This window comes from Rattus norvegicus, chromosome 8 (genome assembly GCF_021556685.1).
Source record: "Rattus norvegicus strain SHRSP/BbbUtx chromosome 8, alternate assembly SHRSP_T2T, whole genome shotgun sequence".
NCBI classification, from domain to species: domain Eukaryota; kingdom Metazoa; phylum Chordata; class Mammalia; order Rodentia; family Muridae; genus Rattus; species Rattus norvegicus.
Genome location: NC_141541.1, coordinates 79,549,708 through 79,571,866, shown reverse-complemented (window position 1 = coordinate 79,571,866; position 22,159 = coordinate 79,549,708). Strand labels below are relative to the sequence as shown.

The following is a 22,159-nucleotide window of genomic DNA, read 5'->3' as shown; positions in this document are numbered from 1 at the left end:
AGTCAGCATAGGTGGGGGAGGGGAGGATGTGTGTGATGTCAGGTAGTAACTGTTAACAGCCTCCTGTTCTTCCTAGTCCTGGGGCACTATGGGCACTTAGGAAGTCCCCACAGTTGCCTGGTAAGGGCCTACCATTGACATTTCACCATGATGTCCCAAATAGCTGGGAGGTCCAGGGCTCTGTTTTAATGGGAGAACTAGAAAATAACCAACTGTCTGCTAAAAGGAGCTTGCTTGAACTATGGCACGTTTGCACAAGGGAGTATTGCAGTCAGAAAAATGAATTATACACTGGCATAGAAGGAGCAGAATTGATTCTGGAGAGCAAAACTAGTTTGACCTAGTAAATACCTCACTTTTAGGGGGAAAAACATATACACATCTACTCATGAGACTCCTAGAGGAGTGTGTTCCAACTCTAGTTATCTCTGAGGCCAGGAGTTATGGGATTTTGACATTTCATCTAAATGTTATGACTTTTAAAATTAATATGATTTTATATTCAGAAAAAAAAGGTTACCACTTCTAGCCTCCAAAATGAGGGAGAAAGTGGAACAGCAAGATGCAATGGTAATTTGAAGTAAAACGGCTTTGAAAGAATGTTTTCAGCATAAGAGAAACTTGGGCTTGTTTTGGGCCTGGGATAGAAGCCAGTTTAGGAAGGGGGTGAGGCAACTGTTAACTGGCTGTCCCACAGAGGAGGCAGGGTTAGGAGCCAGAATGAGGGCTCACTGCAAGAAGAGGACAAAGGAGAAGACAGAAACAAAACTGGGGCACATTTTTGAGGAGGAACATGAAAGGAATTATAACCAATGAACCCTATTTCTTCTTCTATGGGATCTCAGGGGCAAAAATCAGCTGCGCTCAGAGAACAAGCAATAGGAACTGAGGGGCCTTGGGGAGGCAGTGCCCGCTGTGGAGAAGGAAGCAGGGTGGGATCTGGATGGTCAAGTGTACTCAAGACTCCCTGGGGTCCGGCCCCACAGAGACGGTTGATTATACCTCCTGGCAAAACCCAGAGCCATCAACATCAAAGGTTAACTGGAGACACAGCAGTAATACTAATGCTGTATCGTAACTACCCATCACAGGGGAAGTCAATACAATTATATGAGTTTCCCTCATATCATCCAGCTGTCTGAGGAGAGAAGACTTGAGGAAAAACCCATGGCCAAGCGTACCCAGAGTTGGGCTTGGGTATCAAGGGTATAGACAAGAGCCAGCAGGTCAGTGGAACTCAAGATGCAGGTAAGTGCACCTGTGTCACAGAGCCAGGCTCACTCACTAACAACTAGGTGGGGAGGGAGGCTGGCTTTTCGAGAATGATGCCAGCAGATTTCAGAAGCAGTATAGATGAAAAACAAACCAAAACTAGGAATGGACCTTTCAATCATCGGTGAGATGAATCGCAGTGTTAAAGATTGTGTGAGAGGAATGGTCCTGGGATGTGACATCATTTCCAAGTGTGAACAGGCGGCCCTAGAATAGAGCTAGAGCTAAACAATGCAGGGGAAGTCAAAAAGATGAGGTCAGGGTATGAGGTGGTCCGATTCGTGAACAATTGACCATCTCATGAGTGGGCAAAGTTAGGTACACAGAAGAGAATGCTGGAGCCAGAGAAGGTCACATCCAGATAGAATTAAATGTGCTCCAGGGGCTAGGCTTTGACATTCAGTATGGCACAGAGTTAGGACTGTTGATAGCCGAATGGGGCAAGGTGTTGGCAAGTGTGGAACAGCCTTCCAGGGTTTTGGCTCAGTGTACCTGTATTTTCTTGGATGGGATAGTCCTTTGCAGGAACTTTTCACTTAGACTATTATTCCTTAGCAGAATAGATCTGGATTTTAATCCCCAGTGCCTAATGCATGGCCAGTATTTAGTGAAATGTGTTCCTGAATGGATGAGAGAGGGTTGGATGGATAGATAGATAGATGCATGAACGGATGTCAAGAGGGATGCACAGAATGGAAAATGGATGGATGGGATACGATGCAATCAGATGGCTGGGATGGTATGGATCGACTGATGGATAGATATCATAGATGGATGGTCAGACAGATGGACAGATGGATTGACAGGTGGATGGAATGGGACTGATTGACTAATGACTACATGGATGGAAATTACCATAGCCCCATGTATCCATTTAGAACATTAAAGGGGAGAGTGTTTCTGTAAAGATCCCTCCTAAGGTGAAGGGCAGAGTGATGGTCACTGCTTTCCCTCTTAGGGTACTTGGGCGGTTTGCCTGGAGGCTGGAGACAGAAGTGAGGAGTTCTGTTTGATGAATGAGTTACGGTGATAGGGAATAATAGACGATAACTAACCCCCTTCACCTGAGCGTGACATAGACCGCCCAATCTCTACTTCTGGGCTCTTCACTCCCCCACCCGATCAGTCCTAATGGCTTCATCAATCACCTCTCTGAACACAGGCACCCTTTGCGTGTGGGCTCACACTGCTTCCTACTTCATATCTCTCCCAGGCATGTGCGGTTCCACATCACACAATCTCCACTGCAGTCCTGGGCTTCTCCAGGGCTAGCACTGTGTGCCACCTCTCCCAGCGGCTAAGGAACTAGCAAGGAACTTTGACAGTTTCTTTTATTTTCTACGTCTAACCCACCACCCCCTCCATTTCAGGACACAAGGAACTCTTAAACGGCTTCTTCTACTTCTTCATTATGCAAACTGCCACTCAGCTTTAGAATCCTGGAACACCTCTACATGAATCTACATGTGGCAATTTAGGACTCCCTTTAATCCCCTCCCAACTCACAGTCAGATTGTCTTTTTAATTGGTTAAGTTTGATCACTAATAGTTTAATGTAAGAATTTAGGGCATTCTGCTTACTCACCATCACCCCTGCCATTCTTCTTCCTCCCCATAGCACCCCAACATCTTTGTCTTGTTTGTGACCCATTCATTTGTTGTTTTGTTTCAGGACAGGGTTTCTCTGTGCCCTGACTGTCCTGGAACTTGCTCTTGCAGCCAGGGCTGGCCTTGAATTCATAGATCTGCCTGCCTCTGCCTCCTAAGTGCTGGGATCACAGGTGTGTGAGCCAGGCCAACTTGTGACCCATTGATTTTAACAGGGACCGTCTGTGTGGCCAATGGTTTAGGGCTGTGCCCTAGAGCCTGATGGGCAACCACTGGTGGCTAGTAGTTTGTCAGGGACAGCTAGGGGAGGATGATCTTTTTAAAAACCCAAAGATCTGATGACCTCATTGGCCCCACCTGATCTACTCCAGTGATTTATGGCGCTTTTAACCTGACACACAATGTACAAGGCTCAGTGGAGTCTTGTTTTCCCCACTACAGTTCCTTCCTTCTTCACACTGTTCTTTCCTTCGCCCTGGAGACTAACTACAGTAGGTGTTTCTCTGGTTCTTTGGTAGGTGTCATGCTGCCCCCCCCCCCCCCCCCGCCCTCAGAGCCCTTCACACCCACTTCCTTCCCCATTTTATGAGTAACCCCTGTGCTTCCTGATCAGCTCAGACATAATTTCCTGGGAGACACTGCAGAGATCTCTCCAACAAGGGGGACTATGTATTTGCACATAGAAATACAGCCGCCATCGGCAAAGCATGTGCCCTCGGCTGCAGTTGTCTATTCGTGCCTGTGTGGTTATTTCCTATGTTGGTCTTCCTCATACCTGACCCTGTGACAAGCAAGACCGCCCTGTGCTTTCGCTACAGGCAGTGCTTGGCACACAGAAGTGTGCCATAAATATTTGTCAGGTGAGTGAGCGTGGACTCTGAAGAACATGCTTTGTGTCTTATTAGCTGAAGTCAGAGCAATAAAGTCCTGTTCCTCTGGTCTAGCCACCGGGACTTGGACATAATGTGGTCATAGGAAACTCTCCAAGACAAAGCTATATCCATAATCACCTAACCAGGAGTGAGAGCAAACTTCTGGTTTTTTGTTGTGTTTTTTTTTTTTTTATCCACAACCTCACCATGATCATTTAATCAGGAGTTAAAGCCAAAATGCTAGATTTTTTTTTCTTTAAATAATGTGACCTCTTGGGTTTGAATTGTAAACTTTCCTACAGCTTGGGTGTTTGATCCTGCCACTGGGCTCTTCCCAGCAGCTCTCCTCACATCCTCTCCTCCCCCTCTCCAGCCTGCCTCCTCAGCTGGAAATGATTGAGGACCTCCTGCAAAGGTAGGGGAGGGCCCCGAAAGGGAACAGGGCAGGCTGCTCTGTGGGAGGGAGGGAGGGAGGGAGGGGGCATAGCATGGGTTCCAGTCAGTGGGCCGCCTGGAGGTGTTTAGAGACTACTGCCTTGAATCCCATCTTTTCAGACAAACCAGCCTTGGAAATCAGGGCTTGCCTATTGGTCAGGATAAGAAGCTACTATAAAATGTAGTCTGCTGCCTGTAAGGCTGTTAATTCATCGGATTTAAACTAGACACCTTAGTGGGGCATAGTCACCCCTTTCTTCTTTAATTGGGATGGGATTGACTGCCAGGGGGCTAGAATTCCAGCCCTCTGGTGTGTATTGCTGCTTTCTCTGTCCTTCTGGTTCTTGAATCCTAAATTTTGCTTAGCAGACAGTGAGTTTCCATCTTGTCCCATAAACACCTTAACCTCTCTCTCTCTTTCTCTCTCTCTCTCTTTCTCTCTCCTTTCTTTCTTTCTTTTTTTCTTTCTTTTCTTTCTTTCTCTCTTCCTTTCAAGGCAGGGTTTCTCTGTGTATTCCTGATTATCCTGGAGCTCGTTTTCACCAGTCTGGGGCCTTGAACTCACAGAGATTAACCAGTTTCCGCCTCACAGCACTGGGATTAAAGGCAGTACTAACCAGTTGTCCCATAAACTTATATTGCAGAGCCTTTAAACTGCCTTCCATATGTTAATTTAATTATCTCTAGAGTCCTTCTTTTTTTTTTTTTTTTTTCCTAGAGCCCTTCTTAGAGACTTCAGTAGTCACCTGAATTCCCTGAGTCACTACTAGTAGGGGGATAATGTCTTATACTCTCTAGGTTTGGAAGAAAGCCTTCAGCAGAGAGCGTTCACAGTGAAGGCATCCATATCCGATTTAACCATTCTAAATTACACCCAAACTGCCCACTTCCGAATAGGAGAAAACAAATCATCAGAAGGCTGGAATTGTGTAACACGAAAATCTCTTCTGGACCGAGGCCCATCTCTGGTTTGGCAACACAACCAAAGCAGCATCTCTTTTCTCATCTCCTGGGAAAAAAAAAAAAAAAAAAAGAAAGGCAACAGAGAAAAAGTAGCCAGAGACCAGAGAATAAAGGTAATGATTAATCTATTGGGTACAAAAAGGATCATTTTGAGGATTTGGGATTATAGCTCATTCAAACAATTAGCAGTGAGCAGGGAGGGAGGGGCCGACAGCAGAGGCAGACAAAGATTAAGTCACAGCTCCAATTGGGACAGGCCCTCACACAGTCAAGTATCTCTCTAGTCACCTCCAGAGATCCGTGTGGGGCTAATCAGGTTTTTGTTTGTTTGTTTGTTTTTGGTTTGGTTTGGTTTTAATGTGGTAGTGAAGGCAGGGAACCGAGCAAGCAGACCTTGGTGGAAAGTGTACCTCTGGCAGAAACCCCAAGATGCCTTCTGAGAAGGACGGTGCCAAGAAGAGCCTCATGCAGAGGCTGGCCCTGAAGAGCCGGATAGCGAAGGAGACACTCTCCGAGTTCCTGGGCACCTTTATAATGATTGTGAGTATTTCCCGATTTCCATTTCCCCAATTCTGACCTAACCCCGCCTTCCTGGTTGCCAAGCTTCTGGAGCAGGGCATTTGTTTTTGTTTTCTCTGATTATCAGATCCAGTCCCTTCTAGGAGGTAGCAAGTTACTTTCTAGGTTGCTTGGCTATTTGGTGACCGCGCCGTAAGAACTTCGTTTGCTCTTAACGTGTATCCAAAACAGTTGCTAGGAGTGGAGATGGGGGAGGCGGGGTACTTCTTCATTTTAAAGTGTCTTAAAGTGGCTTTTATGATGAAAGAGGGAGTTGCTAGATATTTCTTCGAGTTGAAGAAGTAATCCGTGTGCCCCAGCTTGCTTCCAATTGGTGGCTGACTCACCTGAAACAAGGCATTGACGGCCAATAAATACGGAGAACGTGGAGCAGGCTGCCAAGAGAGGTGCCTGGAAGTTTTGCTTGTTTCATTTATGATTTATTTATGTGTGCATCTGAGAACAGCCTGCTGGGGTCAGCTCTCCTTCCGCCACGTGGACTCCGGGGATGGATGGAGCTCGAGTCCTCAGACTTGGCGGCAGGCATTTTGTCTACTGAGCCATCTCTGGACCTACTTAAGTCAATCAGAACTCGGGGTTGGTGTGGTGTGGTTAGCCCTGTGTCGGTTTCATATAATGTCCCTCCTTTGACTTAACTTGGCTTCAGCAAATCTCTCAAGATCTTTAAATAGACGTTATAAGAACTTCATAGAGGTAGATGTGGACAGGCAAATCTCTGAAGGAGATTTGCTCAGCCGTTAAACAAAACAAAACAAAACAAACAAACAAACAAACAAAATAGAATGGAGACCAGAAAGTTACTGAAGTGGCATGAGCGCCGGCCGCAGGCTTTCTAAGTTCTACCGTTCTCCGGGCCATTTGTAAAGAGAAGATTATTGTCATGGGACAATTATTTCGATTTAATTTTTTAGAATGTGTGTGTGTGTGTGTGTGTGTGTGTGTGTGTGTGTGTGTGAGAGAGAGAGAGAGAGAGAGAGAGAGAGAGAGAGAGAGAGAACTATTCCAGGCATAATTTCAGCTTCTCAAGATTCTAGAAGACTGTCTTTAAATTGTGCATATAAGAAAAAAAAAGTCCTAGGCTTTGGATCATTGAGAAGGGAAGGGTTGGATGTATACAGTCGGGACTGGGAGAAATAAAAACTGTTTTTTCCTTCTTACCTTTCCCTGTCTGGAAGCTCCTTATTTTTCTCACTGTGGTCAAGGTCAGGACTTAGGCCTGGTTGGTTAGAAGGGAAAAAGAGGGAAAAAACAAAAGCTCCCAAGACGTCTTTTCAGTCAGAGCTTCCCGGAAAATTGCCGCCAGCCAGATATGGAGATACTCGGGATTGTTGTTGTTGTTGCTGTTTGTTCTTAAATAGGGTCTCATTATTTAGTTCCAGTGGGCCTAGAATTCGCTCTATAGGTCGGGCTGGCTTCAAACGCAAAGAGCTTCTGCTTTCAGAATGCTAGGATAAAAGGTGCACATCACCACGCCCATCCTGGGTCAAGGTGTTTGAAAATCTGAGCTTATAAAAAGAGTTGTCTGCAGTCTGCCCTGAGCCTACAGTGACTTACGAAGAGAAGCAAAGCAATGCCTGTGTCACCTCAGTGCAGAAGAGGAAGGGAGCTCGACTTCCTTTTCTGTAACTGAAAACATTTTAAAGCCCTTCCTTGTTTCTTAAGAATCAGTTTCATAATACCATTACACACTAAGGCGATGAAAGCTACTTTAGCCTGTCACCCTTGAGATCATGAAGCCCTGTGCCATCTTCCCCCACGGTACTATTGTCCTGCTTCCTTCCCTAAGGCTGGCCCCAGATACTTGAGGTTGCCTTCCCCAAGGCTAGAAATTCTCAATCTCCACCCTCCCCTGCCCTTTTTAGGCTTGCTGTAAAAGAATTTCCCAGATCTAGCCCGTGTGATAATAGGTCATAAGACCCTCATTTCAGAAAGACCCAGCCTCATAGTCTGAAAGAAGGAATGTCATTATAGAGGGGCAGAGAAGAATCTGGATAGACAAGCTTGCCGGCTTCCCACTCAGGGACTTTTATTAACTTGTTTTTGGATGATTGGAGTCAACCCCAAGGCCTTGTGTAAATGACATTCAGATACTTTCCCTCTGAGCTATGCCTTCTAGCCCTAACCTGGTTATATAGCCTTAGAAGCTTCTTCACTTGGCCTTCATGCTTCAGTCTTGGTCTATGTAGTAAAATCTCCACATAAAGTTGAAAAGACAGCCAAACATGGAGGGTCCTAGAGGGTGGATGTAGAACCTGCATTTCTTCTCTTATTCCTCAATCTTTTTTCCTTTGTACCTCCTCACAGAATCCTTTAGAATAAACCTGTAAACTCAGGATTCCCCTGAGTTCTGTGAAATGTACAAGTCAATGAATGGTAACCCAAGGAGAGACTTGTAGGAATTTCAAATTAGAATCGAATCAATCAGTCAGAAACAAGGTCAAACAACCTGCAGGTACCTTACCAAAGGTATCTGCAGTGGGGGAAGGTCACTCTTGAGGCTTGAACACTCACCAGGTAGATCCTGATGCTATCTATCTCCATACAAGCGGTGTCACTGCTGAATATCATTGATGCCTACTACAGACTAGACTGATTGCTGACTGGGAACAACTGGATCTGTGGTCACTGTGTTCTGTGTTGACTTCCATGGAATGAGAACAGTGTCACCCACACAGACCAACGATTCCAGGCAGAAGCTAGACACAGGCTATCCAAATGCTGCATGGTAGAAAACTGAGCCTAATTCTAGCCAAAGGCAATTCTGTCATGAATTCCAATTGACATCCTATAGTTATTTGCCAAAGTAAAAGTTGGTATAATCTAGAACTTTGGTTGTTGTGTTCTGTTTTGTGTAAGCCTGAAAAGGAAGTGCAAATAAGAAGTGTAAGTTTTTAAACAACAAATCCCCTGAGCGTTGGAAGCTAGATGCCACCTTGGAGAGGGGACCAGCCTCATTCAGAGAGTCTAACTACTACTCTTCCTAAATTACTAAGCTCCCAGCATGTAGCAGCCCCATGGTAGAGTGGTGCAGTGGATTAGCCTCCTAAATTACACTCACAAGCTGTCTATTACATTCACTGATGTGCTAAAGTCAGGCGCCCTTCCCTCCCAGCCCAGATAGCCCTTCTCTCTGAAGTTCGTGTAGTTCTGAGGGTTGTTACTAGATCTTCAGTCCCAGCTTCCCCACTTAGTGGACAACCCTATGAGGAGATATTTCACTGAGATTCATCTCAGCTCATTTTTCCATTAAACCTGGACAGAGTCCTCGCTATTGGAAACACACACTTCTGCTTAGGGTCACCCCAGTACGTTATTTCGGATCTATCAGCAAATGCAAATCTTGCCTGGCTTTTTCTAGTAAAGATTTGCCCACTGACAAGGCCTGGGAGGAGAACACTGGAAAAAATGGAAGAGGCTAGACACATCACTCCCACCTTGCCTGATCCCTGGGGTCTGAAGCCATCTCAGAATCTGCTTCTTGAGGGGCCCCTTCACACTCTTTCACACCATAATTGAAATGACCAAGGAGGCCTGGTACAGTAGTCCTCAGGAAAGAAAAGGTTCTTTGTCAACTGTGGCTCCAAGCAAAACCAAGCAAGTCATAAGCTAAGGAATGAGGCAGAATCTGGCCTGTTAGACACTGGGACCTTTCAGATAGAGGCCTTTTATCCTTAGTGACGTTAGGGGAAGGTTGCCAATCTGTCTCCCTCTTGCAGAGGGAAGGGTTAAGCATTTTGAGCTTAACTATCCGTGTAAGACAGTTCTGAGGAAAAGAGCATGCGGTAAGTTCCCCAGGTGTATCAGGTTGCTTAGACAGTTAATTACCAAGATGGCCATATTTATTACTGACATGAGTTCATAGTTATACCAGTAATAACCTGTTGTAGCTAACAGTTTCTTTTTTATCTTTCATAAACTGTTAAGCAAGGGGAAGGTTGAGGCCTCAACGAGCAAAATGCCCACCTGAAAGGCATTAAAAAGGAGTTCTTTCTAATTTGGGGTCTTAAGCTTACCATTTCCCTTCTTAACCAAGGCTAGGGAAACTGTATGGTAGATTAGACATCCCTACCCCTCCCACCCCACTACCTTCGTCAGCATTTCATAGACAGAAGCTGGAATGTGCTCATGGCCATAAGAATTGGATGGTAAATGGATGGCCAGGCTGATGGCACTAGACATGGCACCCAGGACACACAGTGTCTTCACCTCTCCTGCGTTCCAACAACAACAACAACAAAAACAAAAACGACTGTTTATGTGAGTGGGCACACATGACACGCAAGAAGGAGGGAACCAAAGACGGGAATTGTTTGCAGCTGGGCTTGCAGCATGGGACTAGCAAACTGCAGAAGCTGCTTTAGTCCTAAGATTCCCAGGGGAGCTACAATGTCCCCCTGCCTCTGGCTGCACTTCTCAGCTGCAGTTATGGTCTCAAACAATGAGTTTAGTCTCCCTGAGTCTCAAAAGGAGCTAACGCTGTCACAGAGGTGAGAACTGAATGTACTGGAGACATAAAGTCCCTGGCACCCGAAATGGTAATAGAATTCTGGCTCCTCTTCCCCCTTTCTTACCTGGGGCTCCCCCCTCGGTCTCCCCCTGGGCATCTTCCAATGGCTTTTCTCTGCATCTTCCACAGAGCTCTGCACAAACACAAATGGGACCCACAAAAAAATGAAAATCTCTTCCTCCACCAAACTTCCTAGGACCCGTCACAGTTTGGCACTATTTCTCCTAGAGGCTATGGTTACCTTACACTCTTCTGTGTACTCCACTCTCTTTCCATAATTTTTAGGATTTTTTGATGCAAAGCTCCTCTTACCCTTGATGCTGAGGAAAATGTTCCAGAAAGCTTCCTCCTCAGGAAGGGTATTTTTCTGAGTTGGAAGCTATGGGCAGTGGGGAAGACTGATAATTTTTTTCTAATTACCAAAGTTTCTCCCATGTTGGAGACCTATCTTTTGGCATCTCATGAGTGAAAAGAAAGCATAACTGCTTTAAATAAACACAATGCCCTTGATCTGTGCCCTGGAAGGAAATGAAAAGCAATTGTCCTGGAACACAGAATACAGAGGGGTAGGGATGTGGGCAGCATAGACTGCAGACATCACAGATCCCACGGATCCTTGTTGTTGCTCTCCTCCATGACTGGCCCCTCTCTGAGAGCAGGTTTCAAGTTCTACTCTAGGTAGATTCTTGGTCAGACATACTGGTCAGAGAGGTTGTTACCATAAAGTGCATGTGTTCTAGTCTGCAAGTGCAGACTTCCTATCAAGGAGATTTTTCAAAGAGTATGTGGTCAGCATTTCAAATGAAATAGTCAAGGTCTTAAAAATTCAGCCTCCTGATTAAAGGAGACATCCATTTCATCGGGCATAATCCAATGAAATTCTGGTCTACTAAGTTACTCAGAAACACTGGGTACTAAGATAAGGGTGAATAGGCACGTGTCGATTGATCCTTTTTTGTTGAAAGAGGAGCTGATGCAATTCTGTGTTCTTTGAATCCACCTAGAGCCAGCAGCCCTGCCTTAGGCCCGTGGGCTCCCCCTGTGCTTTTTCCTCCTATAAGCACAGAGCGTTCCCATTTGGACTCTGCCTTGTTTCAACCATTCCTGGAAGACAGAGGAAGGAAACCAACCAGATCAGTTTGTCCAGATAAAGAAACGGGAATAGCACCCTTAAGTCTTTCATCCACGATTCCCCAAGTCCTTGGATACAAGGGCAGGCCTTGACATTCTGACTGCAGCCATTCCTAATACACCACCATTATTAAACACCAGAGATGTCACATGATCACAACTCAGAGTAGATAATATGATTGTGGCTGTGACATTTACTAGAAGGTCTACTAGCAGTATGGGGATGTCTTTGTTTTCTACCAACATACTCTAAAGCTCTTGCAACACTTGGGTCCTGGGGTGATTCAGCCACCTGTCCATCCGTTCATGGATCGTAGAGCCCTCTGACCATGTAGTACAACAACTTCCTTTTAGGTTTTCTGTTTTCTGTTTTCCCCTTGAGACCTCTACTCCAGACAGCAAGGACAGGGTCACACTATGTAGTTCTAGCTGGCCTGGAACTTGCTATGCAGACCAGACTGGTCTTGAACTCACAGAGATCTGCCTGCCTCTGCCCCTCGAGAGTTGAGATTAAAAGTATGGGTCATGAATCTCAGCCTTAGACCCCCCCTTTCGTCTCGTGACAAAGAACCTACTGAGAACTGGACCTCAAAAGACCCCTTCCTTGACTCTTCGCTCTTTATGGCTCACTCAGGGCCGTTGTTTCCTTTCCATATACTCTTCTAGCTTATGGTTTTGCAAAACCACTTGAAGCCTTGAATGATGAAGACTGAGGGTTACAGGAAGATAGAGCTTCCTGTAGGCCTGTGGAATAGTGTGTCAGAAGTGCCTACAGCCAGCAGTGCCCTAACTCATTCAGGCCAAAGATAGTGCTACAGTGTAGATCTCAAATCTGCCCCAAGCCGGTGTGGTAAAGGCTGTGACGCTATTGAGAGACACAGGTCCCATGGAGGAAGTTAGAGGTCACTGAGGACTCAGATCCTTTCCTTCCTCATTTTGCTTCCTTCACATGTCCCTCCTCGACGAACTACACCAAAAGCCTGAAGACAAGTGGGCCAAACAAGCCCTCAACTTAAACCCCTTAGAGCTATGAGCCAACAAAGCTAACCTTTCTTTATCTTCCCCTCTCTCCCTCTGCTTCCTTTCTTGTTTTGCTTTTGAGACAAGGTTTCCTTCACATAGGCCAAGATGGCCTCCATCTTGCTCTGTAAATGAATTGGCCTCGAGCTGATCTTTCTGCTTTACAGCTTTTGCTGTTGGTATTATAGGCTTGTGTCCCCATGACTGGCAAATGTTGACTCCTTACATTTGTTTCTCCTAGGTATTTTGTTAGAGCGGCACAAAGCTAACCCACACGAAGGGTTTGTCTGAGCTGTCAGGATCCTCTGTCCTCAGGCTCCCACGTGGAGGCTTCAGTCTGGTGTGGGGTGTGGGGTCTGGGGTCGGATGCCACCATCTTTCAGATGAGGGACTAGAGACTCACAGTCTCACAGAGCTCTGCTGTGTTCTCCTCCCAGCACAGCAAGACATCTGAACTCTCAAAGTCAGTTCTGCCGACTCCTCCTCATTTGTATTTAATTATTTGTGATTTGTGTGTGACGTGTGTAGTCCTTTGTGTTTCTGCCCTCGGGTATCTTTAAGGAAGCCTAAGGCCTGAGCTCCGATCCCGTAGAAGAGCTAACTCTTTCCCCCACCCCAGTCAGACATATTTCACAGAGGCTGTAGATACAAAAGATAGCAGGCCTTCCTCCATTAAATAGAATAAGGGCAAGAAAGGGTGGGGTGAGTGGTCATCACTCATTAAACACAATTTTTACAACCAGACACACTTTTAAAAAGTCTCTTGAGGCGAGGGTGTTGTTTTCATGCTATTAAGACTTAGTGTGGGTGACTTTCAGTCAGGGCTTAAGTGACTTGCCCAAGCATGTAAGATGCAGAGCCAGGATTAGAATCTCTGCTTTCCCTCCACTGTAGTAAGTGAACATTCCTGGAGATGCGTTTGGATTTGGGCTGCCATTTGTCCGTGCAGTCATGTTACCGCTGGCAGCTTTATACATGACTTTGTAGTCTTCCTGCCCTTTGTGTTTAGGTAATGGAATTTGAGGGTGTTACTTCACCTGTGCCAAGAACTCATGAGCTGCTCTCTACATACAGGCCACATTCCTGTAGTGGGCGTCTTTGTACAAGTCTCCTGTACACGCGTGCAAGCGTTTCTCTGTGTCTAGGTCTGTTGGCTTCTACAGTACCAGCTTCTGAAACTTGATGTGTGTTTTTAAGGTTTCTCGACAAAGTGATTTCAGATTTGTGCTTCCAGTTGCAACCTATGATACTTTTTCATTTTCCTTTTTTTTCAAGTATGGGCACTGTTGTTAATAAAAGGATAAAGGCGAGCGGGGATTATGTTCTATGGAGGTCTGGGGAAGGGGGTGCCTCACCAGGCCCATGCTGAGACATCCCTTCCCCCTGAGGGACCGGCCACACCACCAACTGACCGTATAGTATAGAATAGAATTTATTCAGGGCATGGGGAGGGGAGTTAAGAGAATAGTAGGGCAGAGAGAGAGGGGAGGGGAGAAGAGAAATAGAAGAGTAGAGAAGGAGAGAAGAGGAGTAGAGGAGTAGAGGCAGGCCATGAGCACACAGAGAGAAGGGGGAGGGGAATGGGGAGAGAAGGGTCAAGGGGGAAGAGGGGAAGAGCAAGAGAGCAAGAGCAAGAGAGTGAGGAGGGGGCAAGTAGCCCCTTTTATAGTGTCAGGCACACCTGGCTATTGCCAGGAGGTGGAGCTTAGACAGAATGCTAGCAGGTGCTAATGTCCTGTTTTCCTCCTTTTTTCCCCCTCACTCACTTGAAAGATAGGACAGAGAACTTCAGTAGTAATTTTCATCTAGCCTGGTATGATGCTCATTTTCACACACTGAACCATCAGGTTTTTCTCTCCTTGTGAAGACACATGTATTTCAGGACAATGCATGCTCCCTGCTCTTGTCTTCTGACCAATTCTCTTTGGGATTTCAAATATTTTCTTCCCAGTTATAGGATGTGGATATTTTAGAATCAGACACTAAAGATATCCTATGGCTTATCAAGGTCAACTGCTTCTTTTACTCATATTTAGAGCTCTGAGTCAGTCTTCTTTATTTTGATGTGTGTTGTACAATAGGTGTCTGTCATCCCTGTCTGGAAAGACAGAGTGCTGGCCCAGCCTCATTTCTGAGCAGACTTTCTGTTCTTCATGGACCCAGATGTCATCTCTGTCATATCCCAGGTCACATATGTGTGTGTTTCATTTCTGTGTATAGACAATCAGATCGAACAATGTGACTAATGTCCAGACTTGCACAAATGCCACATATTTTTGTTACAAATTACATATTTCTGACAACTTTTTAAATTGTCACTGTCAACATTGTCAACCTTTTATTTCTCTGTATGAACTGCAGAATCAACTTATTGAGTTCCTTAAGAGAAAATATGAGTTAAAGTCATGCATCACTCTAGATACAACTGACACGTTCAGAATGCTGAGTTTTCTCATCTGTGAACATGGAAGTGGATCTATCATTAGTTGGATTTTCACTAGAATTTTATACTTTGAATTAGTCATATACATTCTAAAATAGGGTTAGTTTTTTTTTCCTATTGTCAAGTATTTTTCCCTCAGAGGCTAAGGAAGTCTTTGCTACTTTCTGTTCCTTAAACACTTGGTTTCTTCTGTCACATTTTTGCAGTTTGAGCTTCTTGTGTGATGTCAGTAGAAGCCTTAATAATGTTATTTATCATTCTATTGTCAACTTCATGATCTTTGGTTATTAAATATAATAATCCCTGGGGGATGCTGGAGAATACAGTAACTTCAAAAGAATTCTTACTTAGGACTGATTTTAAAACTTTTTAAGAGTACAATTTCTACAGTTATTAAGCACATAAATTTATGTAAGTCTTTGAGATAAACAAGTGAGTCCACTTTATCTGTTCATATGGTCAATTCTGTTGATAAACAATTTTAGCACCAAATAAGTCCTCCATTCTTGATACTAATCCCTAATTAACTGTTTTATTAAAGTTAGGATCATAATTTTAAAAGATTTGGTTTTTTTATATATGTATGAATACGACTGTTTTGCCTGCATATATGTATGTGTATCATGTGCATGCATGGTGTTTCCAGAAGAGGGCATTGAATTCCCTGGAGCCAGGGTTGCAGGTGGTTGTCAGCCGCCATGTGGATGCTGGGAACCAAACCTTCCTCTGGAAGAGCAGCCAGTGCTCTCAACCACAGAGCATCTCACTATCCCCAACATCATATTTTATGTATATTGTCCTTGTCTACTTTTATTACTAAGGTTGCTTTAGGCCCCTGAAATGGGTTGGAATTCTTTCTCTCCTATTTTGCAAAATGCTTGATTTTTATTGTATTTTATTTCTTTATCTTTTATATGTGTGGTCATGCACACATGTGGAAACCAGAGTAAATTTTGCCAGTTCTTGCCTTCCACCGTGGGGGTCCCAGAAATTGAACTTATGTTGTCAGATTTGGCAGCAAGTGCCTTTACCTTCTACACACACACACACACACACACACACACACGCACACACACATACACACACATACGCACACATACACATGCACACACATATACACACATACACACATACACACATACACACATACACATGCACACACATATACACACATACACATATACACACATACACACATACACACATACACACATACACACATACACATACACACATACACATACACACATACATACATACACATACACACATACACATACACACATACATACATACACATACACACACATACACACATACACACATATACATACACTGGGGGAGAGAGAAAGAGGAGACATGAGGAGAGGGAAGATGTCTTTGAAAGTCAGAGGTTCAGTTTAGATTTTTGTTCTTGATGGAAATCAGTATCTTTATCTAAGGAATTCAGCCAAGTGTGGGGCACACACCCACGCTCCTAGTTCTTGGGAGGTGAAGTCAAGGAGGTTCAGGATTTCAGGTTATTCTCGGCTCCATGGTTAGCGTGAAGCCAACCAGGGCCATAGGAGACCCTTCTCAACAAACAAACAAACAAACAAACAGCCCCCAATAAATTAGAAAAGAAAGGGAAAGATAAAGACATTGTGTCTCATTTGCTGTCTTACATATAGATTTCAATGTGGCTAATACTTTCAAAACTATCATTTTTGAAAGCAACAATTTTGAAACGAATCTACATAGCTTTCTCTGGCTCTTACAATCTCTCCTGAGCCTTGTGGCCAAGCATGCTTTACAGCTTTCACACCGGCTTCTTTGCTTTCCGCTCTGGTAGTATCTGTTCTGACCGGTCCGTCTTCCCACTGCCTCTACAGGCTCCTCCACCCCCGTCTGCCTCCCTCGTGGGGCCTTTGTGTGCTTTGAGTGCTTTGCCTGGTGTTTTTGAAACTCTTTAAGGTCCTAACTCTGATCGCCCGTTCCGTTCCCTCCCATTAATCTTGTTTCATATCGCAATTCCCCATCAGTATCATTTTTAGTGATTTTAAAAAGACAGAACAACTTTTATTTCTCCTTTGATAATTCCCTTCAAGGAAACAATCCCACACATTCCAGTTTCCCACCTCCTCCCACGGGCACATCCCTTCAAACCCTCTCTCCTTTTATTTTGTTGATTCTATCAGTCAAAACTTATTCTCAACTACTGACTCATTTTCTAATTTAAAAAACAGTAGGGGCTGGAGAGATGGCTCTGTGGTTAAGAGCACTGACTGCTCTTCCAGAGGTCCTGAGTTCAAATCTCAGCCACCACATGGTGGCTCACAACCATCTGTAATGAGATCTGATGCCTCTTCTCTGGTGTGTCTGATAGCTACGGTGTACTCATATATAATAAATAAATAGATCTTTAAAAAAAAGAAAAAAGAAAAAATGAGTTGTTACTTCCTATTTTATTACAATATTAATTAGGATTAAGTTCTCAATATCAACCTGTCCAGTGTGCTGCTGTTAACTATCTACAGCTTGACAGTGTTCCTGAAGCCCTAGGCCACCGAGTGCTTTTGCTAAGCTCTTCCTGCTCTGCCCTCACTTTCTGGATACAGTTTATGTTATTGGATGCCATTTCTCACTTGAGTGACCAATTGTACCTGTTTGGGATTTGCTGACACCAGGTGTGTTGAGCGCGTGGTGGCCAGAGTGTCCCAAGCCTCAGGACTGTCTTGTGTGCACATGTCAAAGAGCCACTCCCCCCTACATTTTCACCTGGTATGAGAAACCGCCACACAAGTGAAATCTTTGTCTGCTCCTTGCTCCTGCTGGAAAAGTAGACATGGGACAAACGTGCCTCCACCTCTGTGTGGATGTGCTCCTTGCTAAGTGACCAACTAGTGACTTTATAATAGGCAGGCGTCTTCCAGGTTTCTCTTGTTTCTGTTTCAGGTCTGTTATCAGCCTTGAGGTCCTTAAAAAACTATATGTCTTTGGTAGATAATATTAGAATTCAAAAAAATTAATTCTAAGATTTTTTTCTATTACATGACTAAATATATATTCATTCTTCATCTTCAGTATAAAGACCTGCCATTTTTGCCAGTCATAGAGGTTATTACCTTTGTCACCTTGTCTTTCTTGTGGTCTGTTTTTGGAAATGGACTGCGTGACTTTCTCCATCTTTGCATTTATTTGTTTTGTTGAGGGGGCGTTTCTCTAGACCAGGCTGGCCTCGAACTCATGGAGACCTGCCTTTGCTCCCACGTGCTGGTGCTGGTATTGCTTTGTATTTCTCATAGCCACTCCCTTCATGCTGAGCTTCCTGAGGTTTTCTTACGTTGGGCCTTGTGGAGTGTTTCCTCTGATTTTCTTTTGCTACTGAGAGATTATCATGGCCTGGAGCTAGGGCTCCGTCAGTGGAGTGGGTGCCTAGCAGACAGGAATCCGGCATTGCATTCCTAGCACCACATAAACTGGGTGTGAATCCCAATTCTACTCCACTCCTAACCATGCAAACTGGGCGCGGCGGTCCACACCTGTGATTTGAGCCTTGTGGAGGCAGACTGATCAGCAGTTCAAGGTCAACCCTGGTTTAGCATTGTGTTCAAGGTCAGCCCAGGCTACCTCAGCCTCTCGAAAGCTAATTCATTATATATTTTTGTGAAGTAGAAAAAAACAGAAGATGAACAGAAGGAAACCTGCTGCAGAACACTATCCCCTAAGAACCCCTAAGAAACAGCTCTGTGTTTGTTTCTTCTCAAGATGGGATGGGCGACCACGGATCGGAAGCCACCTCATGTTTCCTCTGCTCAAAACTGGTTCTGTTCAGGTCCTTGGCCCTCAGGCAGCAACTGCTCTTGTTTTTTTTCTGCCAGCCACTAACGTGAAGGGACAGGCTTCTTCCCTGGAAGGTTTTAGTTTCCAAGAAGATCTGCCAGGCGGGCAGGCAGGCAGGCGGGTGGGAGGGTGGCTGTGCATGGGACACAGATCTAGAAGCTGCAGCCTCTGGAGCCACCTGGAGTCCAGCAAAAAGACCCTGCTTGGGAATATCATCTTTTCTTTTGGACTCAGAAAGCCTGTTGTTGTTGTTATTGTTGACTCTCGAAAGGGAGCTACTTCTTTTTTTTTTTCTAGTTTCCGGAAGTGAGCTCACCTGATTTTTCTTTGGTGACAGGGTTCCCATTACCTGCTAAGAAAGGAGAAGCCAGGGATTACCGAGATGCTGGCTTCTCCACACCCTCAGACTTGGGGAAGATGCAGCATGTATAAAGACAGTTTGTTTTTTTTTTTTTTTAAATTTATAAATTTATTTTTTTAAGATTTTATTTTATTGTATATGAGTACACTGTAGCTGCCTTCAGATGCACCAGAAGAGGGCATCAGATCTCATTACAGATGGTTGTGAGCCACCATGTGGTTGCTGGGATTTGAACTCAGGACCTCAGGAAGAGCAGTCGGTGCTCTTAACCACTGAGCCATCTCTCCAGCCCTTTTTTTTCTTTTTGGAGCTGGGGCAGTTTTTATTTTTTAAAGATATGTTTTAAGGTATGAGTGCATACGTGTGCACATGCTCAGGTGAGTGTGGAAGCATGCTACACGTAGTGAGCTTGTGTGGGATGAGAGAACAACTTGATTCTTTCCTTCTGTCCTAGCCAGGGTTTCTTTTCTTTTCTTTTGCTTTTCAATTTACTTATTTTATCTATATGAGTACACTGTAGCTGTCTTCAGACACACCAGAAGAGGGCATCAGATCCCATTACAGATGATGTAAGCCACCATATGCTTGCTTGGATTTTGACTCAGGACCTCTGGAAGAGCAGTCAGTGCTCTTAACCACTGAGCCATCTCTCTAGGCCCCTTAACCAGGGTTTCTATTCCTGCACAAAGCATCATAGCCAGGAAGCAAGTTGGGAGAAAAGGGTTTATTCAGCTTACACTTCTACATTGCTATTCCTCACCGAAGGAAGTCAGGATAGAAACTCATACAGGGTAGGAACTTGGAGGCAGGAGCTGATGCAGAGGCCATAGCGAGGTGCTGTTTACTGGCTTGCACAGCCTGCTTTCTTATAGAGCCCAGTACGCCAGCCCAGGGATGGCACCACCCTGGATTACACAGAGGCATTTCCTCAGGAGAGCCTCCTTTCTCTGTGATAATTCTAGCTTGTGTCAGCTTCTATCATGGGTGCCTGGGACTGAGCTCAGTCCATCATCAGGTTTGGCATCCTGCACCTGTACCTGCTATGCTATTTCACTGACCCCAAACATAACATTATCGTTACTCTGGAGAATAAAATATGAAGTGTGGGCAAGGAAGGAGGCATATCTCTTATGTTTGAAACTCTTTGTATGCCCCTGTACACTCTCTTAACCAAATCTCCCCCATGAAAGCACTGGCCCCAGTGAAATGTGTCTCTTCCGGATGTTGAAGAACATTGTGAAGTGCTGTGCTGTGAGTAACAGTGGTTCACGGGTGGAGGAGAGCATTCTGGCCTTTCTAGATGCACTTGTGAGATTGGGGGTTAAACCAGCTCAAGCAGGAATTGGCAGAAGCCTCCAGGCTGACTGTAAAGGGGGAAATAGAATATGTTAAGGGGAGCTGGGGCATGTTTGAGGAACACCTCGTGGTCAGGTGCTTTGTAGAGAGTAGTGCCCTGAGAATCACGGACCCTGGAATAAACCTAGGAGACACACCGGTCCCCAGGCTCCTCTGGCTTGGTGGAGCTTCCAGATTGAAAGCGACAGAGGTTGCGGTGGATGCAAGGGGGCTGCGCGGATAGGGAGAACCATTCTCAGCAGCGGGCATCTTACATGGCATCTCACATAGCACAGGGGCCGAAGCTTATCCTAATGACGCGGCCTTTACAAACCAGTGCCTAATCAGCTCATTATTCTGGCCTCTGAAATCAGGATCAAATTCTCATCATGCTGAACCTCTGGGCAGAGGAGAGGGATGTAGGTGTCCTCTGTGAATCAGAATGGGAGCACGTTTTGCTTCTCAGCCCAGTTGCCATGATAAAGGAGTTGAATCATCTCTGATTTCTGGGGCCCGAGTTAGTTGATAAACATCTTTTCTACTTTGAGGTCACTGGGGTTGGCCATTTGGCTCTCTAACCAACTCCCAAGTTGAAGATTTCACTCTCTGTACAAGTCTGTCTTAACATAGGGTCTTCTCAATGAGGCCTGTTCTCTCAGGTATGAGCCTCCAGAAAGCTTCCCTTTTAACCAGAATGTCCAGATGAAAGTTCTAGCTCTTTATGACTTTTTTTTCTTTTTTTGCTGCAACTGTAAAAGCTTTATTTTTGCAGTTGAAAAACTTACTGTCTAGAAAGATGGGTGTAAATACTCATCGTGTTCTCCTAAGGAGAACCCAGAGAACGAGAGAAACAGCGGTTCTGTCCCACAAAGCACCTGGGGGACCAGAGGACCTGGCTCTGGCTCAGACACTCAGACTACAGTTAGCTCTTTAAAGTGTGTGTGTGTGTGTGTGTGTGTGTGTGTGTGTGTGTGTGTGTGTGTGTGTGTGAATGTGTACATTAGTGTACGTTGCCTTGGAGGCCAGAAGAGGGCCTCAGATCTACCGAAGAAGGAGTCACGGGTGATTGTGAGCTCTTCAGCCTCGTTGCTGGGAATTGAACCCTGGTCTTCTGCAAGAACAGCGTGTGTTCTGCTCAGCTCTCTCTCCAGCCACAGACTCTTTTCTTTTCTTCTCTTTTCTTTTCTTTTCTTTTCTTTTTCTTTTTTTGAGCTGAGGACTGAACCCGGGGCCTTGTGCTTGCTAGGCAAGCACTCTACCACTGAGCTAAATCCCCAACCCCCAGACTTTTTTCTTAAACCAGAACTAATTACAGGGAGGAAGCCAAGTACCTGGCCTTGTGTGGCCCACACTACATGGGTTCTAAAGTGTTCCTCTTATACCCATCACACAGTCAAAGCAGTAAGAAGTCAAACCTTGGTCCAGCCTCTCCCTGTTTGTGTGAACCCGAGGAGCTCTCCTATCCCCTCTCACCTATGGCTTCCACATCTGTAAATGGTGACAAGTGATCCAATACGCAGCCCCAGGGAGGACCAAGGAGCTAATGTATGGAAAGTACTTAACTCACACACAAAAAAAGTCTCGTTGCTGTGGAGTCCCCCTTTGTGGCCTTCCATAACTTGCTTTTGGTCATGTTATCTTATAGCAACAAAAAGGAATTAATACAGATATTAATCCTGCATAGCTCCCCCAAATGCTGGCCAGTACTGGGCATAGCTTATGACACAGCTGGTTCTGTGGTGTGTTGGTGTGGGGAGCACACGGCAGTCTCAGATGTAGGCCCTCACCATCCCGTTTGTTTGAGGCAGGGT

At 45.0% G+C, this 22,159-nt stretch overlaps 1 protein-coding gene across 11 annotated transcripts in view; it reads left to right on the top strand.

Moving 5' to 3' along the window:
• The window catches only part of Aqp9 (aquaporin 9), a 46,080-nt gene that overhangs the window by 5,701 nt on the left and 18,220 nt on the right, over window positions 1-22,159 (top strand). The window contains exons 1-5 of one of the 11 annotated variants that reach the window (XM_087563590.1): window positions 52-120; window positions 1,092-1,248; window positions 4,055-4,167; window positions 4,986-5,263; window positions 5,517-5,690. In XM_087563590.1, the coding sequence (XP_087419716.1) occupies window positions 5,580-5,690 (111 nt within the window). In that variant the 5' untranslated portion in view covers window positions 52-120; window positions 1,092-1,248; window positions 4,055-4,167; window positions 4,986-5,263; window positions 5,517-5,579. 11 annotated transcript variants of the gene reach the window in all.